Source organism: Notamacropus eugenii, chromosome X, assembly GCF_028372415.1.
Source record: "Notamacropus eugenii isolate mMacEug1 chromosome X, mMacEug1.pri_v2, whole genome shotgun sequence".
NCBI lineage: Eukaryota > Metazoa > Chordata > Mammalia > Diprotodontia > Macropodidae > Notamacropus > Notamacropus eugenii.
The window spans coordinates 43,257,987-43,283,456 of NC_092879.1; the positions used below are offsets into that span (position 1 = coordinate 43,257,987).

The window sequence follows — 25,470 nt, forward strand, 5'->3', positions numbered from 1 at the left end:
CTCATGTGCATCCATCCATACTCACCAGCCAAACACTCAATGAAGCTGTTTGTTCCTGAGTCTGAAGTTCCCTCCAAAGATACACATTGCAGCCCACCCATATCTGCCTGTTTATGCAAGTCTTGTCCACATCTACTGACATATCTGCCACAGGAAGGCCTTTGGACCACCTTCCTCACATTCTCCTGACATGCACAGGATACCAGTGGACCACTCTAGCCATTAGCCCATCATCCTTTGCCACACAGGCAGACCACTTTTCTTATATATTTTTCTTCAGATGTCTCTTTGGATATAAGTTCCAGCCTATGTACATACACACACACACACACACACACACACACACACACACACACACACACATACACCCATGAGCCTCTCCATTGCTCTTTGTGGGAGATTAATTTTCACTTCACAGACTGTTGTGTTCTATGTCTCCCAGTCATAAGCAGTAGTGGTAGAATGCTGTAGCTGTTTGGATGTGCCTAACCAGAGTGCAACTGAACCATGGGTAACCAGTAGCACCATGGAATCCTAGATCTAGAAGAGCCCTTAGAGATCAATTCCAACCTCTGCATTTTACAGAGGAGGAAACTGAGGCCCAGGAAAGGCTCCTAGATCTAAAGCTAGAAGGTATCTTGGAGTACATGCAGTTCATCCCTTCATTTTACAGAGATGGAAACTGAGATCCACAGAAGGGAAGTGACTTGTCCCAGATCATACAGGTAATAGCTCAGACAAGCTTCACACTTAGGTCTTCCTAACTCCAAGTTCAACACTCTAACCACTACCTCAGAGATTCCAGCAGATGCCAGCAAACGTGTAGCTCAAACCAAGTTAAAATATAATTGAAAAACATTTAACAAAACTAATAAAAATAAAATACAACATACATAATGTTATGTTGTGGTTTTCTAAGTCAGTACGCAGCCCGCAGTGATCTGTTTCTATTTGGATTTGATGCAAGTATACTATATGATGCTGCCATTCTATAGGATGCCTTAGCATTCAAGATTTGCCCCCACATGAGACTTCTGGACAAGAGAAGGGAGGGAAATCTTGCAGCTTCTACATATATACTCCAAGAAGCCCTGAGGTTCACAGCAGACCAAATAATGATCAAGAAATACAGTAAAAAGCTATAGTAAATTACTTTTTCCACCCCAGAATTGCACAAAAAGACTGCCAGGAGGTCATAGACCGTAGGAAAAGGGACCTCTCCAACAAAGTGAATGGTGGCCAGATCAGTAACAGGACATGTGTGGCCTGTAGAGCTCTGAGTCTAGAGATAGCAAGAGTGGGGGACTTCCCTGAGAAAGCTCCAGGATGCAGAAATGAACAGCAACCAACCTTAAAGATCCAGCTCCCTGAATCTCAAAGACCCAAGAAGTAGAGGTCGTGTCAAGAACCTAGAAGACACACAAGACCAAGGAGGGCTGATTACTGCCCCACCCCCCCAAAGTGTAGCAGATGGCAGAGCATGGCCCAGCACAAAGTCCCAGTTCAAGAACTAAGGTTAGAGAAATGAGTAAACTAAACACTAATGGCTATCAAAATCATTGCAAACCTAACTCCATGACAGTTGAAAGCAGAGATACAAAGGGAAAAAAGGGATTTTCTTTTATTATGCTGAATACCTAGAAGAAATAAAGCAAGAGGTTTGTTTTTTTTTTAATGAACTAAAAGCTCTTGAGAAGAGAATTGGAAGGAGAATGAGTAATTTAAAAAAGAAAATGGTTAATCTTACCCATGAAACAGACTCCCTGAGAATTAGACTAGACCAAGAAGGAGCCAGTGATTCTGTGAAACAGTGAGAAGCATTAGAACAAAATTAAAAGATTGGAAAAATAATAGAAAATGTAAGCCATCTGATATCAGAAACAACTCATCTCAAAAGTAAGTCAGAGATTATTTAAGAATCACTGGATTCGCCAAAAACTATGATCCAAAAAAACCTGGAAACTCTATTTCAAGAAATCATAAATGAAAACTACTTAGATCAGTTAGAACAAGAGGTCAAAGTAAAGATAGAAAGAATCCATCAATCACCTCCTGAAAGGGAAAGTCCCAGGGATATTGTAGTCAAAATCCAGAATCCCCACATGAAAGAAAAAAATGCTACAAACATCCAGAAAGAAGCAACTCAAGTACCAAGGAACTACAACCAGAGTCACACGAGACCTGGCAGCTTCTCCTACAAACAAGAGATCTTAGAATGCAATATTACATAAGGCAAAAGAGAAGTGTGTGTTCGTCCTTCGTTGCCGAAGAAGACCACGCCATCAGAGAAATGATGACAGGACTTGAACTTGACTTTACTTTGTTTTGAGTGAGGGAGGGCTGTGCAGGTCACCAGCCTCACTTCTCCTCCAGAGCCATCTGAATCCAGTGACCAGATATTCATCAGGATGACTGGAGATGACCCAGGATGAGACAATTGGGGTTAAGTGACTTGCCCAAGGTCACACAGCTAGTGAGTGTCAAGAGTCTGAGGTGAGATTTGAACTCAGATCCTCCTGACTCCTGCACTGGTGCTCTATCCACTGCACCACCTAACTGCCCGCAAGGCAAAAGAGATAAGCTTACAATCAAGAATTTCCTGCAAAGCTGAGTATAGTCCTAAAGGGGGAAAAGTTGATTTTTAATGGAATACAGCAATTGGAAGGAGATAATTCAGTGCTATTGGGCAGTTAGGTGGTGCTGTAGTGGGATAGAGCACTGGGCTTGGAACCGGAGACTCATCATCTTCCTTCATTCAAATCCAGCCTCAGACACTTACTAACTGTGTGACCCTGGGAAAATCACTTAACCCTGCTTGCCTTAGTTTCATCATCTGGCAGATGAGCTGGAGGAGGAAATGGCAAACCACTCCAGTATCTTTGCCAAGAAAAACAGGATCACAGAGAGTCGGGTCCAACTGAAAAATGACTCAACAATAAGCATTCTAATAGGGGAGAAGAAACAAGTGTACTGAAAGTATGAGGGAGTTAAGAAAAACAGGTCCTACTGATGAGGTGGGAGGAAAGGAAGAGATTTATTCTGTTGAAAGAGACAATTTGAAAGAATCCTGAGTAGTTTGAAATGAAACAGAGTGAGGTAAATAGAAGCAAGAGAATAATTTCTGCAAGGCCATCAACATTTTAAAGATAGACACTTTTAACTTAAGAACTCTGACCAGTACAGTGACCAGTCATGTCTCTGCAGGACCAGTGATAAAGTGTGTTACCCACCTCCTCACAGTGTATAGACACAAGGTGCAGAGACAATACTTAATGTATTACAAGTGGTTTTTTCTCTTGGTTTTTAAATGGGAGGGGGGTGGGGGGAATATGGTCACAGTGGAGAGAAAACAACTACCAGTTGTGATGCCAAAAAAAAAAAGGCTATTGTACCATCCTTAAGAACGCGCAGAAGAGAACAGAAAGATGTTCAGAATGCGTCACAGAGAAGCAAGACAGTTCTGAAGATAAAATGTAGAATTTATTATATACTTCTTTTTCAAAAGCAAGTGGTATTATATGGACATTCACCGTTTCATAAAGATGTGGACACACACCGTTCTGCTGTGTGTGGGAGGGGAAATGTTCCTTTTTGGTATTTAAATTCAGAATTGTGTGTGTATAACTTTTTTATTTTAAATAGTGTTTTATTTAAATACTATTCTATTTATTTAAATACTATACTATAAATAGTATTTAAATAGTATTTTGTTTTTCCCAATTACCCATAAAGAAAATTTTTAATATTCATTTTAAAAAATGTAGTTCCAGATTTTTCTCCCTCCTTCCTCCTTCTCACTAAAAAATAAAGAAAGTGAAAATAGTATGCTTTTAGTTTTTTCTCTGGAGGTAGATAGCGTCCATGAGTCGTTTCGAATTGTGTTGGGTCATTATCTTGCTAAGAAGAGCTGAGTCCTTCATAGATGATCACCACACAGTGTTGCTGTTAATATGTACAGTGTTCTCCTCGTTCTGCTCATTTCACTTTCCATCAGTGCATGTAAGTCTTTCCAGGTTTTTCTGAAATCTGCCTGCTCATCATTTCTTGTAGCACAGTAGTGTTGCATTACATTCATATACCACAACTTGTTCAGCCATTCCCCAATGGATGGGCCTCCCCTCAATTTCCAATTCTATGCCACCACAAAAAGAGCTGCTATAAGTGTTTTTGTACATATAGGTAAGTCCTTTTCTTTGATCTCTTTGAGATACAGACCTAGTAATGGTACTGCTGAGCCAAAGGTTACACATGGTTTGATTGCCATAAGCAGAAAATCAAAGGTACCATTTTTGGTCCATGGCCCAAATTTCTGATTTGATTCTCGGCTTTCCTGAACCAGCCTCCAAGCTACAAAGCATATTCTCTATGTCAGTACAGTAAACAGGCTGACCTTCAGAGTTTTTCTTTATTACCTTGTATGTAAGTGGTGGGGGGAGGCTTATAATCTTGCTTACATCTTTGAGATGTATCACCTGGTAAATTCAAGGGGACCAGAAAATGCTGCTACTACATTCTGTGGTATCAGGTAAAGCCTGTGACTGGTTGGTCCTTTCTTGTATACAGTCTTGACAACAAGTACAGCATTTAGAGCTCCAGCATGAGCTCTCATCACTACTTATCAGTTCCTATGGCTCCTAGTGACTAAACTGTCCCTCTTCTCCCTCCCAGGCTCAGAGTCACTGCCTCTCTCATTGTGGTAGAGTAGATACCAATTTCTCGGGGGCAGTGGACTGCTTCCAACAGGTAGTGAAGACCCAGGGTGTGCTGGCCCTCTGGAATGGACTGACTGCCAACTTACTAAAGGTGAGAAGGTTACATACCCGATCCTGTTTTCACAGGACTCTTTCCTCTGCCCTTTCTCACAAACCTTCAACTCTTGGCCCCACAATGGGGTCAATGGAAGCACTTACCCTGAGTGCTCAAATCTCTGCAGTGAAAGCAGTGGTCCCAAAGCATGAGGAGGATTGTGGAAAAAGAAGACTAGTAGCCTTGCAGAGGGAAAGAATATCCACATCAGTCTTGAAATATTTTGGACAACATGAAGTAGTGGAAAGTCTAGGAGTCAGAAGCCCTGGGTTTGCATCCCAGATCTGACATTTCCTGATTGAATGAACACCTAACATCTCTTGAGTGTCAATCTTCTCATCTTGTTAACTCATGATGGAGCTAATAATGTCTTCCCTCCACAGGGCTGTTAGGAGGAAAGGTCTTTGGAAGCTAGAGTGTTCTACAAACATGAACCATTATTGGGACTGAATGGCATTCCAAGAGATTTGAGAAATAAAAGTTTCTATTCATGAGTAAATGGTCAATCAAACAAAACCCACCGTGGGTAGACTTATCTGCACACAGATTAACAACAGACATGATATTTCTGCTGTTGGCTTCCTGTCTGTTGTGTGGTACGAATCATTTCTTTCTCATTCTCTCCTCTCTGTGTCAGATCCCATGGTGCCACTTTCCTGGGTCAATCAGTCTACAAGCATTCATTAGCACCTACTAAATACCAGTCATTGTACTAGGCCTTGGGGATACAGAGACAAATATGAACCAGTGCTTGCTGTGAAAGAACTTATATTCTATGGAGGGAGACAAAATCTATCACTCGATCAATTTTTATCCTGATTTTTTGTGTTGTTTTTTGTTTTTTACAGATAGTTCCATATTTTGGAGTTATGTTTAGCACCTTTGAGTTTTGCAAGAGAATTTACCTTTATCAAAATGGCTACACTGTGTCCCCTTTGAGCTATAAACTTACCCCAGGTGTAGATCAGAGTTTACAGCCACAAGAGTTACGGGAATTACAGAAGTTGGTCAAAAACGACAATTTTGAGGCAAGAAAACCCACTCTGTAAAACTGAACAAGGCCGAAAGGTATGTTAAAAGCATACATATATGTTCAGCCTCATGATCTCGTGTGATCAGAAGAGGTTGGCTGTCCACTGTCCTGAAAAAACAAGAAGCATGGACCTTTCACCATTCGATCTGTGGGCCCCTGCCCCTGCTCATGCCTGCACCACTGCAGACTTGGCAGCCTGCTTTGATTAAAGTGCCTGGAGCTCTCCATCACTATCTCATGAATTACACTTAGTATCCCAGGGATAGGACTGGGCAGTCAGTCCCAGCTCAAAGCTTTCCAAGGTCAGCTTGCCAAAGCAAGAATAAGACTCATATCCATAGTGAATAGATGCAAAGGCCCAAAGAAATGGGTTTGCTGTGTTATGAACCTTCTTAAAAGAAAGGCAGAATGTAGGTCAGAGTGTACGTTAGCAGGCCAGACACCACGCTGCCTCCTTCTTTGCTTCTCAGTATCTGACATGTGCACCAACTAGCAGTGACGGCAGAATTCATGCAAACCAACACAGACCCACTTTGATTAGTTTGGCCCAAACCTTTTCTGTGTAAGAGCTCACGGCTTCATCCTCACCCCTTTTAAGTACCTCAGAAAAGGGATGAAAATATGTTTCCAAAATCTTTCATTGCAAGTTTAGAAAGCCTGGGTCATTCATTAAGCAAAGCCGATTTGTTTATGTCCATTTCATGTTGCCGCAGAAAACCCCAGATTATCCTCAGCAGGTGCCATGGACAGGTTCGTAGAAGTGACTTGCCGATCAGTGCCTTTGATTTCACTCTTGCCAACAAAGCCAGGAATTTGCTGGTAATTTCAGTAGCTCCCATTCATTTGATATCATGACCCAGTTGTAAAGAAGGGAGGTAAGAGAACCCTAGATTGACCTTAGAAGGTCATCAAGTTTGAGTCTCGTATGAAGTATGAATTTCTCACCAGACAACACAAAAAACAGAACAGAAAAGTACTTGGAGCTAATCTCTTCAACTGGAGAAATCGCCTTTTGGGAGCAAAATACCTTGGATCTATACTAAGGACATATAACTATACTTTCAAATAATTCTTACTTATGTACTTCCAAAAATAACTAATGCCTAATTGTCAAGTCAGTAATCATGTCTTTGTAACTGGATTATTTTTTCTCCTTTTTCAGTATTTTGAAAGTATATTGTATATTAAACTAGTTTCTCATACTTGTTTGTTTTTTTATGTGACCTCATGTGTATAGTATGAGATAATGTGGATCGTTGGTTATTGAGCTAAGGTGTAAGGTTCTGAAGTTATATATTACCAGGGGATCCTAGAATCTAGGGCTGGAAGGGTCATGGAGTTCAACCCCTTCATTTTTACGGAGAGAGGAACTGAGACCCAGGGAGGAGGAGAGACTTGCTCAAGGCCACACACAGGATCCTAGATCTAGAGCTGGCTCAGAGGCCAGCAACCCTCTCATTTTACACAGGAGGAAACTGAGACCCATGGAAGGGAAGAGACTCATCCAGGGTCACATATAGGTCATAGAGCTAAAACTAGGAAGGCCCTAAGAGGCCATCCAGTCAAGTGACCTCATCTTACAGATGAGGAAAAAAAGGCCCAAACAAGTGAATTAACTTGCTCATGGTCACATAGGTACAAAGTTGCAGAGCCAGGATACAAACTCAGATCCCATGGCTCCAAGGTCAGCACTGAACTGCATCCCACTGTTCTCATTCTTTCTTGAGTATCAGAGTAGTCAACATGCATTTGTTAAAGTGTCTACTATGTGCCAGGTACTATGCTAAATGTTAGGAACACACAAAAAGGCAAAAATCCAGTCCCTTCTCTCAAGGACCTCATGGTCTAATGGGGAAGAAAACATGCAAACGATTCTGTAAAAACAAACTATAGACAGGCCAGACTGGAGATGAGAGAGGGAAGGCATAAGCATGAAGGTGGGGGCTTTGGGAGAAGCCAGAAGAAGGAGATAGGGACTGAGAGAATTCCAGGCACAAGAGATAAGAGGGAAGATGCCAAGTTCGAAGATGGAGTGTCTTGCACAAGGATCAGTAGAGAGGCTAGTTCACTGAACTGCACAGTATACGGAGCAGAGGAAGGTGTAAGAAGACTGGAAAGGTAGGAAGGAGGCAGATTCTGGAGGATTTGATAAGACAAGGGATTTGATATTTAATTCTGGAAGAAATAGGGAGACACTGGAGTTTATTGAGTAGGAATTTGCCATGGGCAGACCTATACTTTAGGAAGATCATTGGTGGCTGAATGGAGGATGGACTGGAGTGGGGAGAGCCTTGTGACAGGCAGAACCACCCACAGCTATTGCAGTAATCCAGGCATGAGTTGATGAGGGCCTTCGCTAGTAGTAGCAGTGGCACAGGAGAGAAGGGGGCATATATATGAGACGTGTTCCTAAGGTAGAATTGGTAAGACATGGAGATTAATTGGATATGGAAATGAGAAAGAATGAGGAACTAAGGAGGACACGTGGGTTGGGAGCTAGAGAGACTGGAAAGAAGGGGATGCCCTTGACAAAAATAGGAAAGTTGACAAGAAAGTTTGCAGGGGGAGGAAGATAGTGAGTTCAGTTTTGGATATGTTGAATTTAAGATGTCGATGGAACATCAAGTTCAAGATTTCTGAAAGGCATCTGGAGTTACCAGAATGGAAATCAGCAGAGAAGGCAAAGCTGGGCAAGTAGATCTGAGAATCATTGGCATAAACATGTTAATTGAATCCATGGTAGCTCATGAGATTACCAAGTGAAATTATGTAGATGGAGAAGAGGGTCCAGGACAGAAGCCTGGGAGATATCTACCATTAGCAGTTGTGACCAGGATGAAGCTCCAGACTAGGATGGAATGATCAGACAAATAGAAGAGCCTGGAGAGAGTGGTGTCCCCAGAAAACTAGAGAAGAGAGTATCAAGGAGAAGAGGGTGATCAACTGTGTCAGAGGCTGCAGAGGTCAAGAAGGATGAAGATTGAGAAAAGTCAGGAGATTTGTAAATGAAGAGATTGTTAGTAATTTTGGAGAGAGTAGTTTCAGTTGAATAATGAAGTCAGAAGCCAGATTGCAAGGGGTGGAGCCAAGATGGCGGAGTGAAAGCAACGACTCACCTAAGCTCCTGGACAAACTCCTCTGGATATCTCTGAAAGGAGAATCTGACCAGACTTTGGAGGTGTAGAATCCAGTGGGTGACAGACTTTGACAGATTCGGAGCCCAGGTTGGACTGGAAGGTCCACGGGAAGGATCTGTTCCGCGGGGGTAAGCCCCCAGCGCACAGTGCAGCGCGGTCAGCGCAGCAGGGCGGAAGGGACCTGAGAAGCCCAAGAGTGGCGGGCGAAACCAGTGGAGCAGGAGACAGGCCAAACCGAGCCAGTGAGAGCCGCTGAGCGCCAGATATCAGCGCAGCAGCCCTTGAAACCTTCAGCCTGAAGACTAAACTTCGGTAAGTCACCTACTTGAACTTCCAGGAGCTAGGATGGTGGAGTGATCAGTAAATGCTCTCTCCTCCTCCCTGATGACCGTGAAAGAACCATAAAATTCTTCCCCAGATAAATCCTGGATCAGCGGGAACAGCAGAAGGGGGCAAATAGTCTCATAACACCAGAGGCTAGAAAAATAGCAAAGGGGGATTCTTCCTACTGTGGCGGAGGCAATCTGGAAGGACAGACGACCCAGGGCAGAGAAAATTCGCACTGAGACCCAGGCAAGCCTCAGAGCCGGGAGACAAGCCCCAGGAGGGGCGGGAACATGCGTTAGCTTCTAGGCGTGCCCCAGCCCTCCAGGGGAAAAGGAAAGACAATAGGGAAGCTGGGATCACCATCCCCTGACCTTGCCTTTGCCTCAGGTCAGCTGAGGAGATCTCCTGAGACCAGACCACCCCTCCCACACACCTAACAAGCTAATCCCAGGGTTGATCTGGGAAACAAAAAAAAAAGCCTGCTTTTAGCCTAGACACACATCAGCTCAACTTAAAGATCTGTACCTTCTGACTGAAAGAACCAGAAGCTACAACACTCAGCCAACATCATGAATCAGAAAAAGCAGACGAAAAGTGAAAAAACCATAGAATCTTTCTGTGGGGATAAGGACCAAAACACAAACACCAAAGAGGTCAGAGCTGAGACTGTACTTCCATCTGAAACCTCAGATGGGACTATGAATTTCTCGCAAGCACAACTAGATTACCTGGAACATCTGAAGAAGGATATAAAAGAAAAACTGGCCAATGATTTTAAAATTATAAAAAAAGAATTCACTGATGAGAACATCACTCTGAAAAGGAAAATTGAACAAATGGAAAAGGAAGTTCAAAAATTAACTGGAGAGAATAATTCCCTAAAAGGAAGAGTTAATCAAACGGAAAAGGAAACCCAAAACCTAATTGGGAAAATTGATCAGATGGAAAAGGAAACCCAAAACCTAACTGGGAAAATTGGTCGAATGGAAAAAGAAGTACAAAAATTAAATGGAGAAAATAGCTCCTTAAAGGGAAAAATTGGTCAGATGGAAAAGGAGATGCAAAAGCTAACTGAAGAAAACAATACGATGAAGATTAGAATTGGGCAAGTAGAAACTAATGACTCAATGAGGCAACAAGAATCAGTCAAACAAAATCTAAAGAATGAAAAGATAGAAGAAAATGTAAAATATTTAATTGGAAAAACAACTGACCTGGAAAATAGATCCAGGAGAGAAAATTTAAGAATTATTGGCCTGCCAGAAACCCATGATGAAGAAAAGAGTCTGGACAATATCTTCCAGGAAATCATGAAGGAAAACTGTCCAGAAGTACTAGACTCAGAGGGCAAAATAGTCATCAAAAGAATCCACCGTTCCCCTCCCGAAAGGGATCCCAAACTCAAAACCCCAAGAAATATAGTTGCCAAATTCCAGAGCTATCAAGTGAAGGAGAAAATACTACAAGCAGCTAGAAAGAAACAATTCAAATATCAAGGACACACAGTCAGGATCACACAGGACCTTGCAGCTTCTACATTAAAAGATCGAAAGAATTGGAACCCAATATTCCGTAAGGCAAAGGAGTTGGGACTTCAACCAAGGATCAACTACCCAGCAAAGTTCAGCATAACATTTCAGGCAAGGAGAAAGTCATTCAACGAAATAAGGGATTTCCAGAGCTTCCTGACCAAAACACCAGAACTCAATAGACAATTTGATCTTCAAATGCAGGTCTCCAGAGAATCATAAAAAGGTAAACAGAGGGGAAAAAACAAAAACAAAAACTTGCTACTCAATTAGGGCAAACTGTTTACCTCCCTATAAGGGAAGATGATACCTGTTAATCTTGAGAACTGTGTAGCTATTATGATAAAAGGGATATATGTAGAGGGAACGGGCATAAAGTAAATGATGTCATGTCAAAAATATGATTTAAGTATCAGAAGCCAGATTGCAGAGAATTAAGAAGAGAATGAGAGGAGAGGAAATGTAGGCACCTGTCATAGATGACAAGGAATTTAGAGGAATATGGCCACCAGCGATGGATGAATCCAATGAGGGGGTTTTGAGGGCAGAGAAGACATGGATGCAGACTGCAAGAGACTAAAAATGAGTGAGAGAGTGGGATATCATAGAGGAGAATCTGCTAGAGAAGATGGGATGCAAGATATGTTCTTGAATCGGATTCAACTAATGTTATTTTACTGAAAGCACCAGTTTTCTGCTTCATCCCTGGTAACTATGTTTTTATTTAACAAGAATTTATTGTGTGCCTAATAGGGGTGTCTCACTATACTTTACAACATGAAAGACTTTCTTTAAAGAAAAGTAAAAGAAACAGTATCTTCCCTTAAGGAACTTGGAATTTAGGTGGGGAAATGAAACAGAAACATGTCATAACTAGAGAATAATTAAAAAGCACATACTAGCAAGATGAGACTTAATCAGGAAAAATGTAATGTCTTGTCTTGTGAGTTTGCTCGGGTGTTGTGTTATATTCCCAGCTCATTCAGTTTTCAGTCCATTAAAATCTCAAATCTTCCACATGAATCAGCTCTGACCACCTTGTCCCTATCTTTTATTCTTATCCCTATGATAAGAGTGACAGAGATAGGGTATCAGGAAACTGCTGCAAATCCTGCCTCAGAAATAAACAAGCTCTGTAATCATGGGCAAGTCATTTCATCTTCTTTTAGTTTCACTTTCCTCATCTGAAAAATGGGTACGATAACATTTGCACTACCTACTTCACAGGGTGAGTGTGAGGCAAAGACTTTACTGACTTTAAAGCAATATGAAGGTGAGTTCTTATTAAATTTGGTTGGAATTGATTCAGGCCATCATTCCAACCTCTTGAGAACTTTTAGATCTCAGTTCCACCATCTAACATCGTGAATTTCCCTTCCAGATTTGTGTCATCAGCAAATGTGATGAGCATTCCATGTATGACTTTGTCAAAGTCCTTAATAAAGCTGTTTTTAAAAACCAGAACCTGGGACAAATACCTGCAGCACACCACTAGAAACCTTCCAGGCTTCTTAAACTTTTTCCACTCATGACCCGCTTCAGTACTTCTTAAACTGTGGGTTTTGACCCCACATGGGGACTTGAGAAGCTGTGTCTGGATTAATACTGATCTAGTACAGGCATGCCTTGCTTTAGTGCATTTCACAGACATTGTGTTTTTGCAAATTGAAGGTTTGTGTCAACCCTGCATCTAGCAAGTCTACCGATGCCATTTTTCTAACAGCATGTACTCACATCCTGTCTTCGTGTTACATTTAAGCAATTCTTGCAATATTTCAAACTTTTTCATTATCATATCTATTACGGTGATCTGTGATCAGTGAACTTTGATGTTACTATCACAGTTGTGTTTTGGGATGTCATGAACTGCACCCATATAAGAAGGTGAACTTAATCGATAAATGGTGTGTGTTCTGACTGCTCCACCGACCAGACATTCTCTCAATTCTCTCCCTCTCCTTGGGTTTCCCTGTTCCCCAAGACACAATAATATAGAAATTAAACCAGTTAATAATCCTGCAATGCCCTCTAAATGTTCAAGTGAAAGGAAGAGTCAAGCAAACTTCCTTGTTGTCTTATTTTAAGAAACTGTCACAGTTACCCCACCCTTCAAAATTATCATCCTGATCCGTCAGCACCCATCAACACTGGGGCAAGACCCTCCACCAGCAAAAAGATTACAACCCACTAAAGGTTCATATAATGATTAACATTTTTGACAATAAAGTATTTTTAAATTAAGGTGGGTACATTTTTGACGTAATATTATTGCACGCTAAATAGACTACAGTATAATGTAAACATAATTTTTATATGCACTGGGAAACCAAAAAATTCATGTGACTTACTTTATTGGTGCTATTTGCTTTACTGCAGTGATCTAGAACCGAACCCACAATATCTCCAAGATATATTCTTTGTGTGCCATTTTTCAACTAGCTTTGAATCTAAGTAACTGTATCCAGCCCGGCTTTGCTGACTGGCCCTTCATAGCACTGCCCTAGCCTACCAGTCCAGTAACCATTGCAAAAGTGGAAATGAAGTTAATCTGGCATCACTTGTTCATACTAAATTAATTCCCTAACATCATCTCTCCCCTTTTGGAGGCTTCATTAACCAGCTGCTTCCTGTCCCACAATTTTGCCAGAGATCCACATCAACCTCATCATCTGTTAGTTTCCTTAATCCACTTTTCCCCTATTTTACGAAGTTGTGTCCATATTTGTCCATCTCTAAGTTTTTAGAGTACTTCTCCCAGCTTCCAAAGATCATGTGGTTCCAAAATCACATCAATAAGTTCTTACAGTACCCCAGGCCATCAAGAATCCAGGGTGACACGAACTCATTGGAAGTGACCAGGTGTTTTCTCCTTGCCTCATCTATCAGGGGGTTCAATTCCCTCTTAACCATGTTTCCTTTGGCTCTTCTAGTTGGAGGCTCATTCTGGACAGAGAAGATAGGGATGTCCTGATTTCTTTCTATGGCTTGTTAATATGGTATCATCCACAGCAAACAGAGGGCAGCTAGGTGGTGCTGCAGTGAATGGAGTGCCGGGTCTGGGGTCAGGAAGACTCTTCTTCCTGCGTTCAGATGTGGCCTCAGACACTTACTAGCTGTGTGACCCTGGACAAGTCACTTAACCCTGTTTGCCTCAGTTTCATAATCTGTCAAATGATCTGGAGAAGGAAATGGCAAACTACTCCAGTATCTCTGCCAAGGAAACTCCAAATGGGGTCACAATGAGTTGGATGTGACTGAACAATAGAAAATAAGTTTGCTCCTTTTACGTACCTTCTAACTTTGAATATACCTAACCTGCTGTTGTTGCTTTTAGCATTTTTTTCAAGCCCCAGCTCATTCTGAGTTTAACCTTGATTTTCTTACAAGTTTACACTGCTATTCTGCATTCCTTCTTGGGATTTTTGCCCATATTTCTATCTTTTGTATGTGTGCTTTTAAAATTCAAACTCATCAGAGAAGCTTTGTTGATTTCTTTAGAAATCACAAGAGGCATACCTCTCAAATTTCTTTAGCAACTGACTCCAGTCAGTATCACTAAGCATTTAGGTGGCAAGTCACTGTGCTAAGCTCAGGGGATACAAAGAAAGGCAAAAAACAGTCCCTGTCCTCAAGGAGTTCACAGTCTAATGGGAGAGACAACAAGCAAACAACTATGTATGAACAAGATGTAGGCATGTGGTTAAATCGGAGATAGTTCACAGAGGGAAGGCACTTGAATTCAACAGGACCAGAAAAGGCTTCCTGTGGATGGATGTAAGGTTTGTTCCATTGTCTTCATCATCTGGATGATGTGACTTAATGTGAAAATTATTTTGAATGTATATCAACATTTTGCATCACAATTGTTTTCTTGGATTGCCTTTATACCCCACCCCCAAGGCAGCATGGCATAGGGCATAGACTGGTGACCAGGAAGACGTGGGTTCAAATTCTACCTCTGACACATAGTGGCTATGTGACCCTGGACAAGTCACTTAATCTCTCAATGTAGAAAGGCCACTTTCTAGGACTCTTAAGTTGAAGAGAAGGTTATAGCATGCATTGATTGAATTTTCTCACCAGGGAGTTCCCTATAACAATGAAATTACAGGTTCCATCCATATCCCTCTTTCCCTCACTCTTAGCCCTCCCTTTTAACAAAGAAAATCAGTCAGGCAACACCAACCATCTGTTTCTTTATCTACTGTGTTTGATATCTATAGTTACCTGACCTTTGGATTCAATACTGGTCATGTATTCTGAGATCAGTTGCTTTTTAAAATGTTTTTATGTGCATTATTTTAGTCACTATGGATATTGTTCTCCTGTCTCTGCTTTGCTCAGCATCAGTTCATACAAGTCTCCCTGTGTTGCTCTGAATTCGTCACGTCTGCTTTTCTTGGGGGACGATAATATTCCACTATATTCCTATATAGCAAGTTGTTCAACCATTCACCAGTCAATGGTTTTGTTTTCAGCCGATGTTTGTCATTGTCATTGAGCTGTCACAAAAAAAGTGATTCTGTGAATAGTTTGAGATTCTCTCTTTGACATCTTTGACATCCATGCCCAGTGGTGTGATTGTCAGGTGAGAATTCAGGGGGGATGGGACTGGAACCTCCTAACTCTGTCTTCCCATCTAGAATTTCTGGCCAAAGGAAAATCTTTATCTGAGCTCTTTAAATCAGCACTAAAGCTTAGTATACAACTCAGACTCAGCCAGTTCTTTACCTACTGTTGAGAGCTCTAAAATGACCTGGTCATTTTCTCTCATAATTCTCAATCCTTTCTCTTCATCACATGAGTTTTATTTTGTTGGTCAGAATGAAGTGTAGAACAGTAGTCCCCCTTCATTCTGTCTATTTCCTGAAAAATTAATTATTAGCAAGGCAAGAATTAATCAGATGCTCCACTCAGCGTAATAAGCTGTCCCAAAGATGCCTAAAGGCACCTCCCACTCAGCGCACACACATACACACACACACACACACATGCAACTGTAGCTACTTCTGTGCCAATTTTGTTCTATGCATTAGGAAAATATCAACCATATCCTCTGCCATCCTGGTCCGTAACATAATATCCACAACAATAATATTTTGTTTCTCTCTCCTTTTAGCCCCACCCAAAGGCCAAACTTCCTCCTTCCTTCTGCCTCTGCCCCACATCTTTTCCTGCGGCATATTGTACTTTCAGTATCATATTCTAATGATTAGTAATCCCCTTCTTTCAGCATGAGTAAGATCATATTCACATCTTGGGTTAAAATTTTCAGCTCAATTTATTACCCATGCCCTGTGCACTGGCTTATCAGCTGAAATGACTAATGGATATTCCACAATAGATAAGTGATCAAAGGATATAAACAAACAGTTCTCAAAGGAATTTTCACAACTACATGAAAAAATGCTTCAGATTGCCAGTAATAAGAGAAATGAAAATCCAAACAACCCTAAGGTTTCACCTCACACCCTGTAAATTGGAAAGATGACCCAAAAAAGAGCAACAATCTTGGAGGGTTTGTGGAAATATAGACACACTTTATACATTGTTGGTGGAGCTTTGAAATTTGGGGAAATAATTTGGAATCATTCAAATAAAGTGTCTAATATGTCCTTACCTTTGGAACCCGACACTCCATTACTCAGTTTGCTCAAATGTAAAATGGTAATAATATCAACCTGTACTTCACAGGGTTGTTGTGAGGATCAAATGAGAATATTTGTAAAAGCCTTCAGCACAGTGCCTGGCACATAGTAGGTACTATATAAATGTTCCTTCCTTTCTTTTGAGGGAATCTGTTTTTTTAATCTATGTCTCCCCTCTCCTGCCCAGTTACTTTATCACTTGCTGTAGATGGTTTATTTTGCCTTCATGCAAATGATGTTGTAAGGTCTGCTTCATCAATTAAACTGAAAATTCTTGCTTTTTTTAAAAGGGAGGGAAAGGAATAAGCAAATCTCATTCCTAAAATGAGAAGAAGCATCCTACCTAGAACTCAAGATGCAAGAATGATTGGGTATATCTATGGTCACTACAATAGAAAAAGACCTATTTAACTGCACATTAAAATGACCTAGGACTAGCTACTGAAAGTCACAATACAGGAAATAGGACTTCTCTTCTGAAAATGAAGGTCCAAGGACAAGAAGTCTTTATTAAGCATGTACTATTGTGCATGTAAAGGCTATGTAAGAACAAAATATAAAAATTAAGATTTTTGTTTTTTATTTAGCTTTTAACATTCATTTTCACAAAATTTTGAGTTACAAATTTTTCCCCTTTTCTCCCCTCCCCCCCCAAACGCCAAGCATTCTAATTGCCCCTATGACCAATCTGCTCTCTCTTCTATCATCCCTCTCTGCCCTTGTCTCTGTCTTCTCTTTTGTCCTGTAGGGCCAGATAGCTTTCTATACCCCTTTACCTGTATTTCTTATTTCCTAGTGGTCAGAACATTACAGTTGATCCTAACACTTTGAGTTCCAACTTCTTTAGCTCCCTCCCTCTCCACCCCTTCCCTTTGGAAGGCAAGCAATTCAATATAGGCCAAATCTGTGTAGTTTTGCAAATGACTTCCATAATAGTTGTGTTGTATAGGACTAACTATATTTCCCTCCATCCTATCCTGTCCCCCATTACTTCTATTCTCTTTTGATCCTATCCCTCCCCATGAGTGTTGACCTCAAATTGCACTCTCCTCCCCATGCCCTCCCTTCTATCATCCCCCCCCACTCTGCTTATCCCCTTATCCTCCACTTTCCTGTATTGTAAGATAGGTTTTCATATCAAGATGAGTAGGCATTTTATTCTTTCCTTTAGTGGAATGTGATGAGAGTAGACTTCATGTTTTTCTCTCACCTCCCCTCTTTATCCCTCCACTAATGAGTCTTTTGCTTGCCTCTTTTATGAGAGATAATTTGCCCCATTCAATTCTCCCTTTCTCCTCCCAATATCTTTCTCTCTCACTGCTTGATTTCATTTTTTTTTTTAAGATATGATCCCATCCTCTTCAATTCACTCTGTGCACTCTGTCTCTATGTGTGTGTGCGTGTGTGCATGTGTGTGTGTGTAATCCCACCCAGTACCCAGATACTGAAATGTTTCAAGAGTTACAAATATTGTCTTTCCATGTAGGAATGTAAACAGTTCAACTTTAGTAAGTCCCTTATGACTTCTCTTTGCTGTTCACCTTTTCATGGTTCTCTTCATTCTTGTGTTTGGAAGTCAAATTTTCTTTTCAGCTCTGGTCTTTTCATCAAGAATGCTTGAAAATCCTCTATTTCATTGAAAGACCAATTTTTCCCCTGAAGTATTATACTCAGTTTTGCTGGGTAGGTGATTCTTGGTTTTAGTCCTAGTTCCTTTGACTTCTGGAATATCCTATTCCATGCCCTTCGATCCCTTAATGTAGAAGCTGCTAGATCTTGTGTTATCCTGATTGTATTTCCACAATACTTGAATTGTTTCTTTCTAGCTGCTTGCAATATTTTCTCTTTCACCTGGGAGTTCTGGAATTTGGCCACAATGTTCCTAGGAGTTTCTCTTTTTGGATCTCTTTCAGGCGGTGTTCTGTGGATTCCTTGAATATTTATTTTGCCCTCTGGTTCTAGAATCTCAGGGCAGTTTTCCTTGATAATTTCATGAAAGATGATGTCTAGGCTCTTTTTCTGATCATGGCTTTCAGGTAGGCCCATAATTTTTAAATTGTCTCTCCTGGCTCTATTTTCCAGGTCAGTTGTTTTTCCAATGAGATATTTCACATTATCTTCCATTTTTTCATTCTTTTGGTTTTGTTTTGTGATTTCTTGGTTTCTCATAAAGTCATTAGCCTCCATCTGTTCCATTCTAATTTTGAAAGAACTATTTTCTTCAGTGAGCTTTTGAATCTCCTTTTCCATTTGGCTAATTCTGCTTTTGAAAGCATTCTTCTCCTCATTGGCTTTTTGAACCTCTTTTGCCAATTGAGTTAGGCTAGTTTTCAAGGTGTTATTTTCTTCAACATTTTTTTGGGTCTCCTTTAGCAGGGAGCTGATTTGCTGTTCATGCTTTGACTTCATGTCTCTCATTTCTCTTCCCAGCTTTTCCTCCACCTCTCTAACTTGATTTTCAAAATTCTTTTTGAGCTCTTCCATGGCCTGTGCCCATTGAGTGGGCTGGGACACAGAAGCCTTGATTTCTGTGTCTTTGCCTGATGGTAAGCATTGTTCTTCCTCATCAGAAAGGAAGGGAGGAAATGCCTGTTCACCAAGAAAGTAACCTTCTATAGTCTTATTTCTTTTCCCTTTTCTGGGCATTTTCCCAGCCAGTGACTTGACCTCTGAATATTTTCCTCACACCCACCTCACCTCCTGATCCTCCCAGCCAGTGTTTGGGGTCTGAGATTCAAATGCTGCTTCCAGCCTCAGGGCTTTGGGTGGGGGCAGGGCTGCTATTCAGTGTGAGATTAAATTCAGATGCTCAGGTGAGGGCAGGGCTGCCTCTCAGGCTCAGTTCCCTCAGGGAGTTTATGCACAGACCTTCAACAATGGATCCAGGCTCCTGCCTGCTTGGAGAGCCCTGGTCTGCCGCTGCCCCTCAGCTTCTGTCTCCCGAGGGGGCCCGAGCCATGGGGGCACCCCACTCCCCCCTCGACCCGCCAAAGGGACTCTCTCACAGACCCCCGTCACCTGTGGGTGGAGGTACTTGTGCGGCCGCTGGAGATCCCGTCCCTGGAGCCCGCTCGGATCTGTTCCTCTCGGTGCCGCGGCCACGGCAGGGCTGTACTCAGCTCCCAGTCCCGGCGCCCAGTCCTCAGCACGAAGGACCTTTTACGAGAGGTTTGCAGGTCTCTCCGGAACAGAAATCTCCCTCGCTCCAATGTTCTGTGGCCTCTGGGTGCAGAATTTGCCGTGAGTTACTTCTTTGTAGTTGTTCTATGGGTTGTGGGTTCGGAGCTATGTGTATGTGCTTCTTTCTACTACGCCATCTTGGCTCCGCCCCAAAATTAAGATTTTTTTAAAGCCTTTTTTTCTTCCTTTAAAGGCTTTATCTTCAATTTTGTCTAGAATCATGTAGAGGTAGGTGAAATGGGCTGGTATGTGAATCATATTTAGAAGGCAAGTTTAGCTGATCTAATGACCTGACCCTAGTTAAGGAATGGGATACCTGTCAAAATCCTGTATTTTATAACATGGAGAGGCAATGGGGTATAGTGGCTAGGGTACTGAATTCAAGACCTAAAGTCAAATCCTGTCTCTGACACCTACTAGTCATGTAAGTATAAGCAAATTATTTCACATTGTGAGCCTCAGTTTCCTCCTCTGTAAAATGGAGATAATACATGCAGTCCCCAACTCCTGGACTTGTCATCAGTGTCAGATGAGATAATATATAGATAGTACTTGGCGATCATTCGAGTTCTCTAAAAATGCCAATTACTATCATCAAGATTTCGAAGCCCCATCCAATGATCCATTTATTGGACCCAGTCTTGACAGCCCTTTGGAGTTTGACATAATGGTATTGATTGGTATTATCTGAACTCTATGCTGACTATTTGGCATCAGAATAAAACTGCAGCATGCTCTGGTTTTGTGAAGCCCGATGCTCTGATTCTCTTTTGGGCATGATTTCCTAAAACCCCAGCCAAAGTTATCCTTTTAGGCTCTGACGCTGTCTCTGACCTTGATGCATGCCTTAATGTCCTTCCCTGTGAAAGGAGGGAGTTGAGCTGGAAGGTCCCTTCCAACTTTTACATTCTGTGAGTCTTATATGCTAATAGATCTGGAATGACATCAGTGCTGGCATCTCCTCCAATGATGTCAACAGCAGCCCATCCATGCCTGCCCATCCAGGGCCACTCTTGCCTAAGGTCTCCTTGAAGTTCACTACAGGAAATCAATCAAAAGATTCTGAGGCTTTACTCAATTTCTTTTGATGTCATAAGGACACCAGAAGAACACATGCTTACATTCTAACAAATTCATGTCCGATATAATATTTGTAAAGTGCTTACATAGCACAGTGCCTAGCACATGGTAGGAGCTATATAAATGCTGATTGCCTTCCCTTTCTCCCTTCTCTTATTTTCCCAATTAGAGGAGAAAGGAACTCTTTCTCTTCTACCTTTGCATCTTAGACACCTCACACAGTGCCTGGCACCCAGCAGTGGCTTATTAAATGCTTATTGATTCATTGACAACCTTTCCACCAGTTTTATTTATTTATTTATTTATACCGTGTTACAAAGTGACCACATCTGGAAAAACAGAGTCAACTGGATTCTTTAAAAGTTGCGATGACAGAACCATGGCCAGGTGACTTCATTCTTCCTGTGTATCATTTCCATTTGTAAAGTTAACTACCACCATATACTTTCTAGCCAAAAACAATCACCTACAAACGGTTTGGTTTAATCATGAAAAATCACGTAAGTCAGTTTTGAATGAATGACAAACCATTTATTGAGAAGGCTCTGGGCTAAGCAATTTTACAAATATTCTCTCATTTGATCCTTCCAACAACCCTGCGAGGTAGGTGCTATTATTATCTTCATCTTACAGCTGAGGAGACAGATACCCTAAGTGAGGTGATTAGAAGTTAATTGACTTACCTAGGGTCACACAACTAGTAAGAGTCTGGGGTTGGATTTGAATTCAGGGTCTTCGTGACTCCAGACCCAATGCTCTATCTGCTTGGACACCTAACCGCCTCTGTCATTCCTTATATTAGTTATAATATAATTACATTGTATGTAGAAACAATGAATATAAATAAACATGTGATAACACAAATATACTGTATATAAAGCTAAATACTGGGGATACAAATTGAAAAATGAGTTAGTGCTTAAAATAGTGCTTTGCAAATAGTGTTTAATAAATGCAATATATAATGAAAGAATTAATTTCAAATATAATTATATCTAATATAAAATTATATATGGCATAACTTTTATAATTCTAACATAATTAATACAACTAATAACAGACAGCTAGGTGTCACAGTGGATAGCTGGTCTTAGAATTTGGAAAACCTGAATTCAAAGCTGGAATCAGACTCAGGCAGTTTCCCGATCTCTTCTCCACAAGGATCGCTCTCCTGGATGATGGACAGAGGTGTCAGGCTAGAAGCAGGGCTAATGGACAGGGGCTCTTGGGCTCAAGGGCCTGGGCTATCTCCTCTGGGGTTTGAAGTGAGCTATATGCAGCGGTTTAATCCACTTGGCACATACCACCTTCATCTCTCTCTTTTGGGTGCTTGTTTGCTTCAGCTAGGCTGACTTGCCAGTCCTATTGGTAACTGTTGGATAGAAGTTGGTAGTGGAGGTGGCAGTAGTGGAAAATGTCCTGCCTTGTCCGATGATGGCTATGGGGATCAGGATAGAAGCAGGTGATCTAGGGGGTGCTACCATTCCCAGGCATCTACCTGCCAGTGGTAATTGGTCATTGGTTGTTGGTGATGATGAGGATGGCCCATGCTTTGTAAGCATTGCTGTCATGAATAACAGCTTTTGGGGACCAAGCTGGAAGCAGAGTTGGTGACCTGGGGGATCCAGTTGTTCCTGGGGCTCTTTGACTTCTCTGCCTATCCATGATAGTTGTGATCCCAAGGCTTAAAGAAAAAACAAAATCCGACTTTGAAAGACTTAAGAACTCTGATCAAGGCAGTCACTAAGCATGTCTCTAAAGGAAGCATATTACTTCCTAACAGAAAGGAGATGGACATAAGGTACAAAAAGTGACAAACATTTTTGGACATGGTCACTCCAAATATACGTTTCACTTGACTCTGCTTATTTGTTACAAGGCGTTTTTCCTCCTTTCTTTCTCTATTTTTTTTTCTACTTTAAGGGTGGGAGTAGGGATTGGAGGGGAGAGAGTTAGCAATAGGAATGGGAAAAATAAAAGGACCATTGAAACATTTTTTAAAATGTACAGAAGGAACTTCAGAAGGAAGCACAGACAAGTAGGATAGTTTTGAAAGGAACATGTACAATTTATTGTATATGTGTTTTTCAAAGCATGTGGGAGAGAATGGAAATTCACAATTTCAGACAGAATCTTTTTGTGTTCTGCTGGATGTATGGAAATGCCCCTTTCAGTGTTTAAGTTCAGAGTTAAAAAAAATTAAAAAGAGCAAAGAAAAAAATAAAATGATAGCTGATCTTATTTGACTTTTATATAATTAGCCTAGAAAGTAATGGAAATGTGCCTGGTGGGTGTGAATAGGCAGAGGCATGTTGGCAACCAAGGATAGAGTTGGAAGAAGAGCCATGAAGGTTATCATCAGAAATATCTATGACCAGAAAAAACCAGTAGGCTAGTCATGCAGCCAGAGCCAGGGGTAACCAATAGTCAGTCCATGTGTTCCACTGGTATTTGAACAATGTTGAAAGGTGCAGAGGAAGGCTGTTAGCACATTGGACTGCCTGTGGAGGATGTCCCAAAGGACATCTATGTCAGGAGTTACACAGAATGAGAAGGTATAGATGGGTTGCAATTTATGCCATTGGAGGACATAGCAACACTTCTGAATAGATTCATCAAAACATCAGAATCATTCATCTACTTTCTCATCTTGTCATGTCTGATCAAACATGTCCATAGACCATAGACTGGGTGTAGACATACTTTCAGGAAGTACTTCCACTGATTTTTCCCTTTCTCTCAAGTCGGAAAGAAGCAAATATTTATTAAGCACCAATTATATGTCAGATGCTGTGTTGAGTGCTTTAGAAATATATTTCTTTTGATCTTCACAACAACCGTGAGAGATAGATGTTATTATTATCCCCAGTTTACAGCCAAGAAAACTGTGGCAGGTAGAAGTTAAGTGATTTGCCCAGGGTCACAGAGCTAGTAGCTTCTGTTGTCATATAACTCAGATCCTCCTAACTCAAGGATCATGGTTCTATCCCCTTCCTCAGGACAAGGGCCAATGGGAATGCTCCTCTTGGGTGTCCCCACATACCCAGCCTATGCTCTAGGCACACCTCTATGTATGATATGTGCATCAAAGATTGGGCATGTAGACTGGAGAATGGCCAAACCAGTTGTGGTCCATGATGTACTGGAATGTTATTGTACTATGAGAAATGATGAATGTGAAGAATACAGAGAAACATGAGAAGACTTATGGGAACTGATGCAGAACGAAATCATCAAAACCAGAAATCCAACATGCACAATGACTACAACAATATTCATGGAGAGAAAGGCAACAAAACAAATGAAACTTACTGCTACAAGACTAAAATGCCCAATCTTAGCCCCAAAGAAGAGATAGGAGAACGCACTTCTCTTCCTTTTTGGCAAAGGTGGAGAACTGTGGGTATGGGACACTGTAGGTAACTCATTTTATTGATGTGTTTGCTTTGACCAACTAAATTTTTTTCATCTTTGTTATTCTTTGGTAGAAGGGCTGATTTTTGTGGGAGGAAGGGGTGAGAGGGACAATCCATCAGGAAATGAAACTGATGTAAAAACAAAGGATATCAATAAAAAAAATTAGTTGGGTTTCTACCTCATATTCTGTTTCAAAACAAAATGCAATGCAAATGGCACTTTTTACAATCTGCTCCTCTTTGCATTGTGGGAAGATAGGTGAACGGGGGCCAGTTTAATAGTTCTCTTACCCAAAAGGCTTAATGAATACTCTGGTCAGAATCCCAGCAACAAATGCCAATAATATTCAAGAAACAGGTTGCAAAGTTCCTTTCATTGCATCTCCCTTTGAGATCAAACAGTGCATTAAATCAAAACTATCAAATCATTCTTTGGCTTCTTTCCTGGACTGTCAATAAGGGAGTCGGTAGATGAGCTATTTCCTTTTTAGGGTACACACTAGTCTCAGGAGTCTCATTCCTTCAGATAACTTTCCCAATGTAGACAGAAATTTAATCCTGGCAGGATTTGAGAGAAAACTCCAAGTATGCTCACCTGCCACTATTCTGAATGCTATAATAGGGAAGGGGGCAGGATTAGGTGAAGGAACAGCAATGGCTGGCTAAAGTGTAGCCATGGCAAATCCAAAAGCTGGTGGTGGCTAAAATTGGAAGTGAGTTGGCCTTATCAGGCGGGCTTCCATGAGGAACCTGACAATTGCATTCTCTACTTGAGAAAGGGATGTACTGAAAAGACAATGACATCTTCCCAGTCAAGCCTTCCCATCTATACAGGGCACTGAGCAATGACACAAGGACAGAGGTTAGTCCTTGGCCTCCTAATAATACCTGCCCTGCTTAAAACTGAAAGTACTTTCCAAAGGACATTGGCTACCAGACTCCCTGATAATATAAATTAGCGATCGAGATAACATATGTAAAATGTAAAAAGTTGTCGAGATGCTTCATAACTCTTCTGATGTTCTTTTAGGCTTGCCTTTCTATTCACAAAAACTGAATCTGTCCTAGGTTCCTAGATATAGAGCTGGAAAAGATCTCAAAAGCCATGGAATCCAATCTCCTCATTTTACAGAGAAGGAAACTGAGGTCCAAGCTTACACAGAGGGCCATAGTGCTGGAAGGGACCTCAGAGGCCATCTAGGCCAATCCTTCACTTTACAGATGAGGAAACTGAGGCCTAGGGAGGGGGAGGGACCTACCCAAAGTCAGATGGGAAGAGGCAGAGTCAGAATTCAAACCTGTAGGTCTTTTCTT

General features: G+C 41.2%; 1 protein-coding gene across 4 annotated transcripts in view; it reads left to right on the forward strand.

Annotated features, from left to right (window-relative positions):
- Positions 1-25,470, forward strand: part of SLC25A43 (solute carrier family 25 member 43) — a 79,560-nt gene that overhangs the window by 38,348 nt on the left and 15,742 nt on the right. The window contains exons 4-5 of one of the 4 annotated variants that reach the window (XM_072626864.1): positions 4,669-4,803; positions 5,655-7,041. The exons of 1 other annotated variant lie outside the window; for it this stretch is intronic. In XM_072626864.1, the coding sequence (XP_072482965.1) occupies positions 4,669-4,803; positions 5,655-5,855 (336 nt within the window). In that variant the 3' untranslated portion in view covers positions 5,856-7,041. 2 more of the 4 variants (XM_072626866.1, XM_072626867.1) reach the window with 2 other exon arrangements.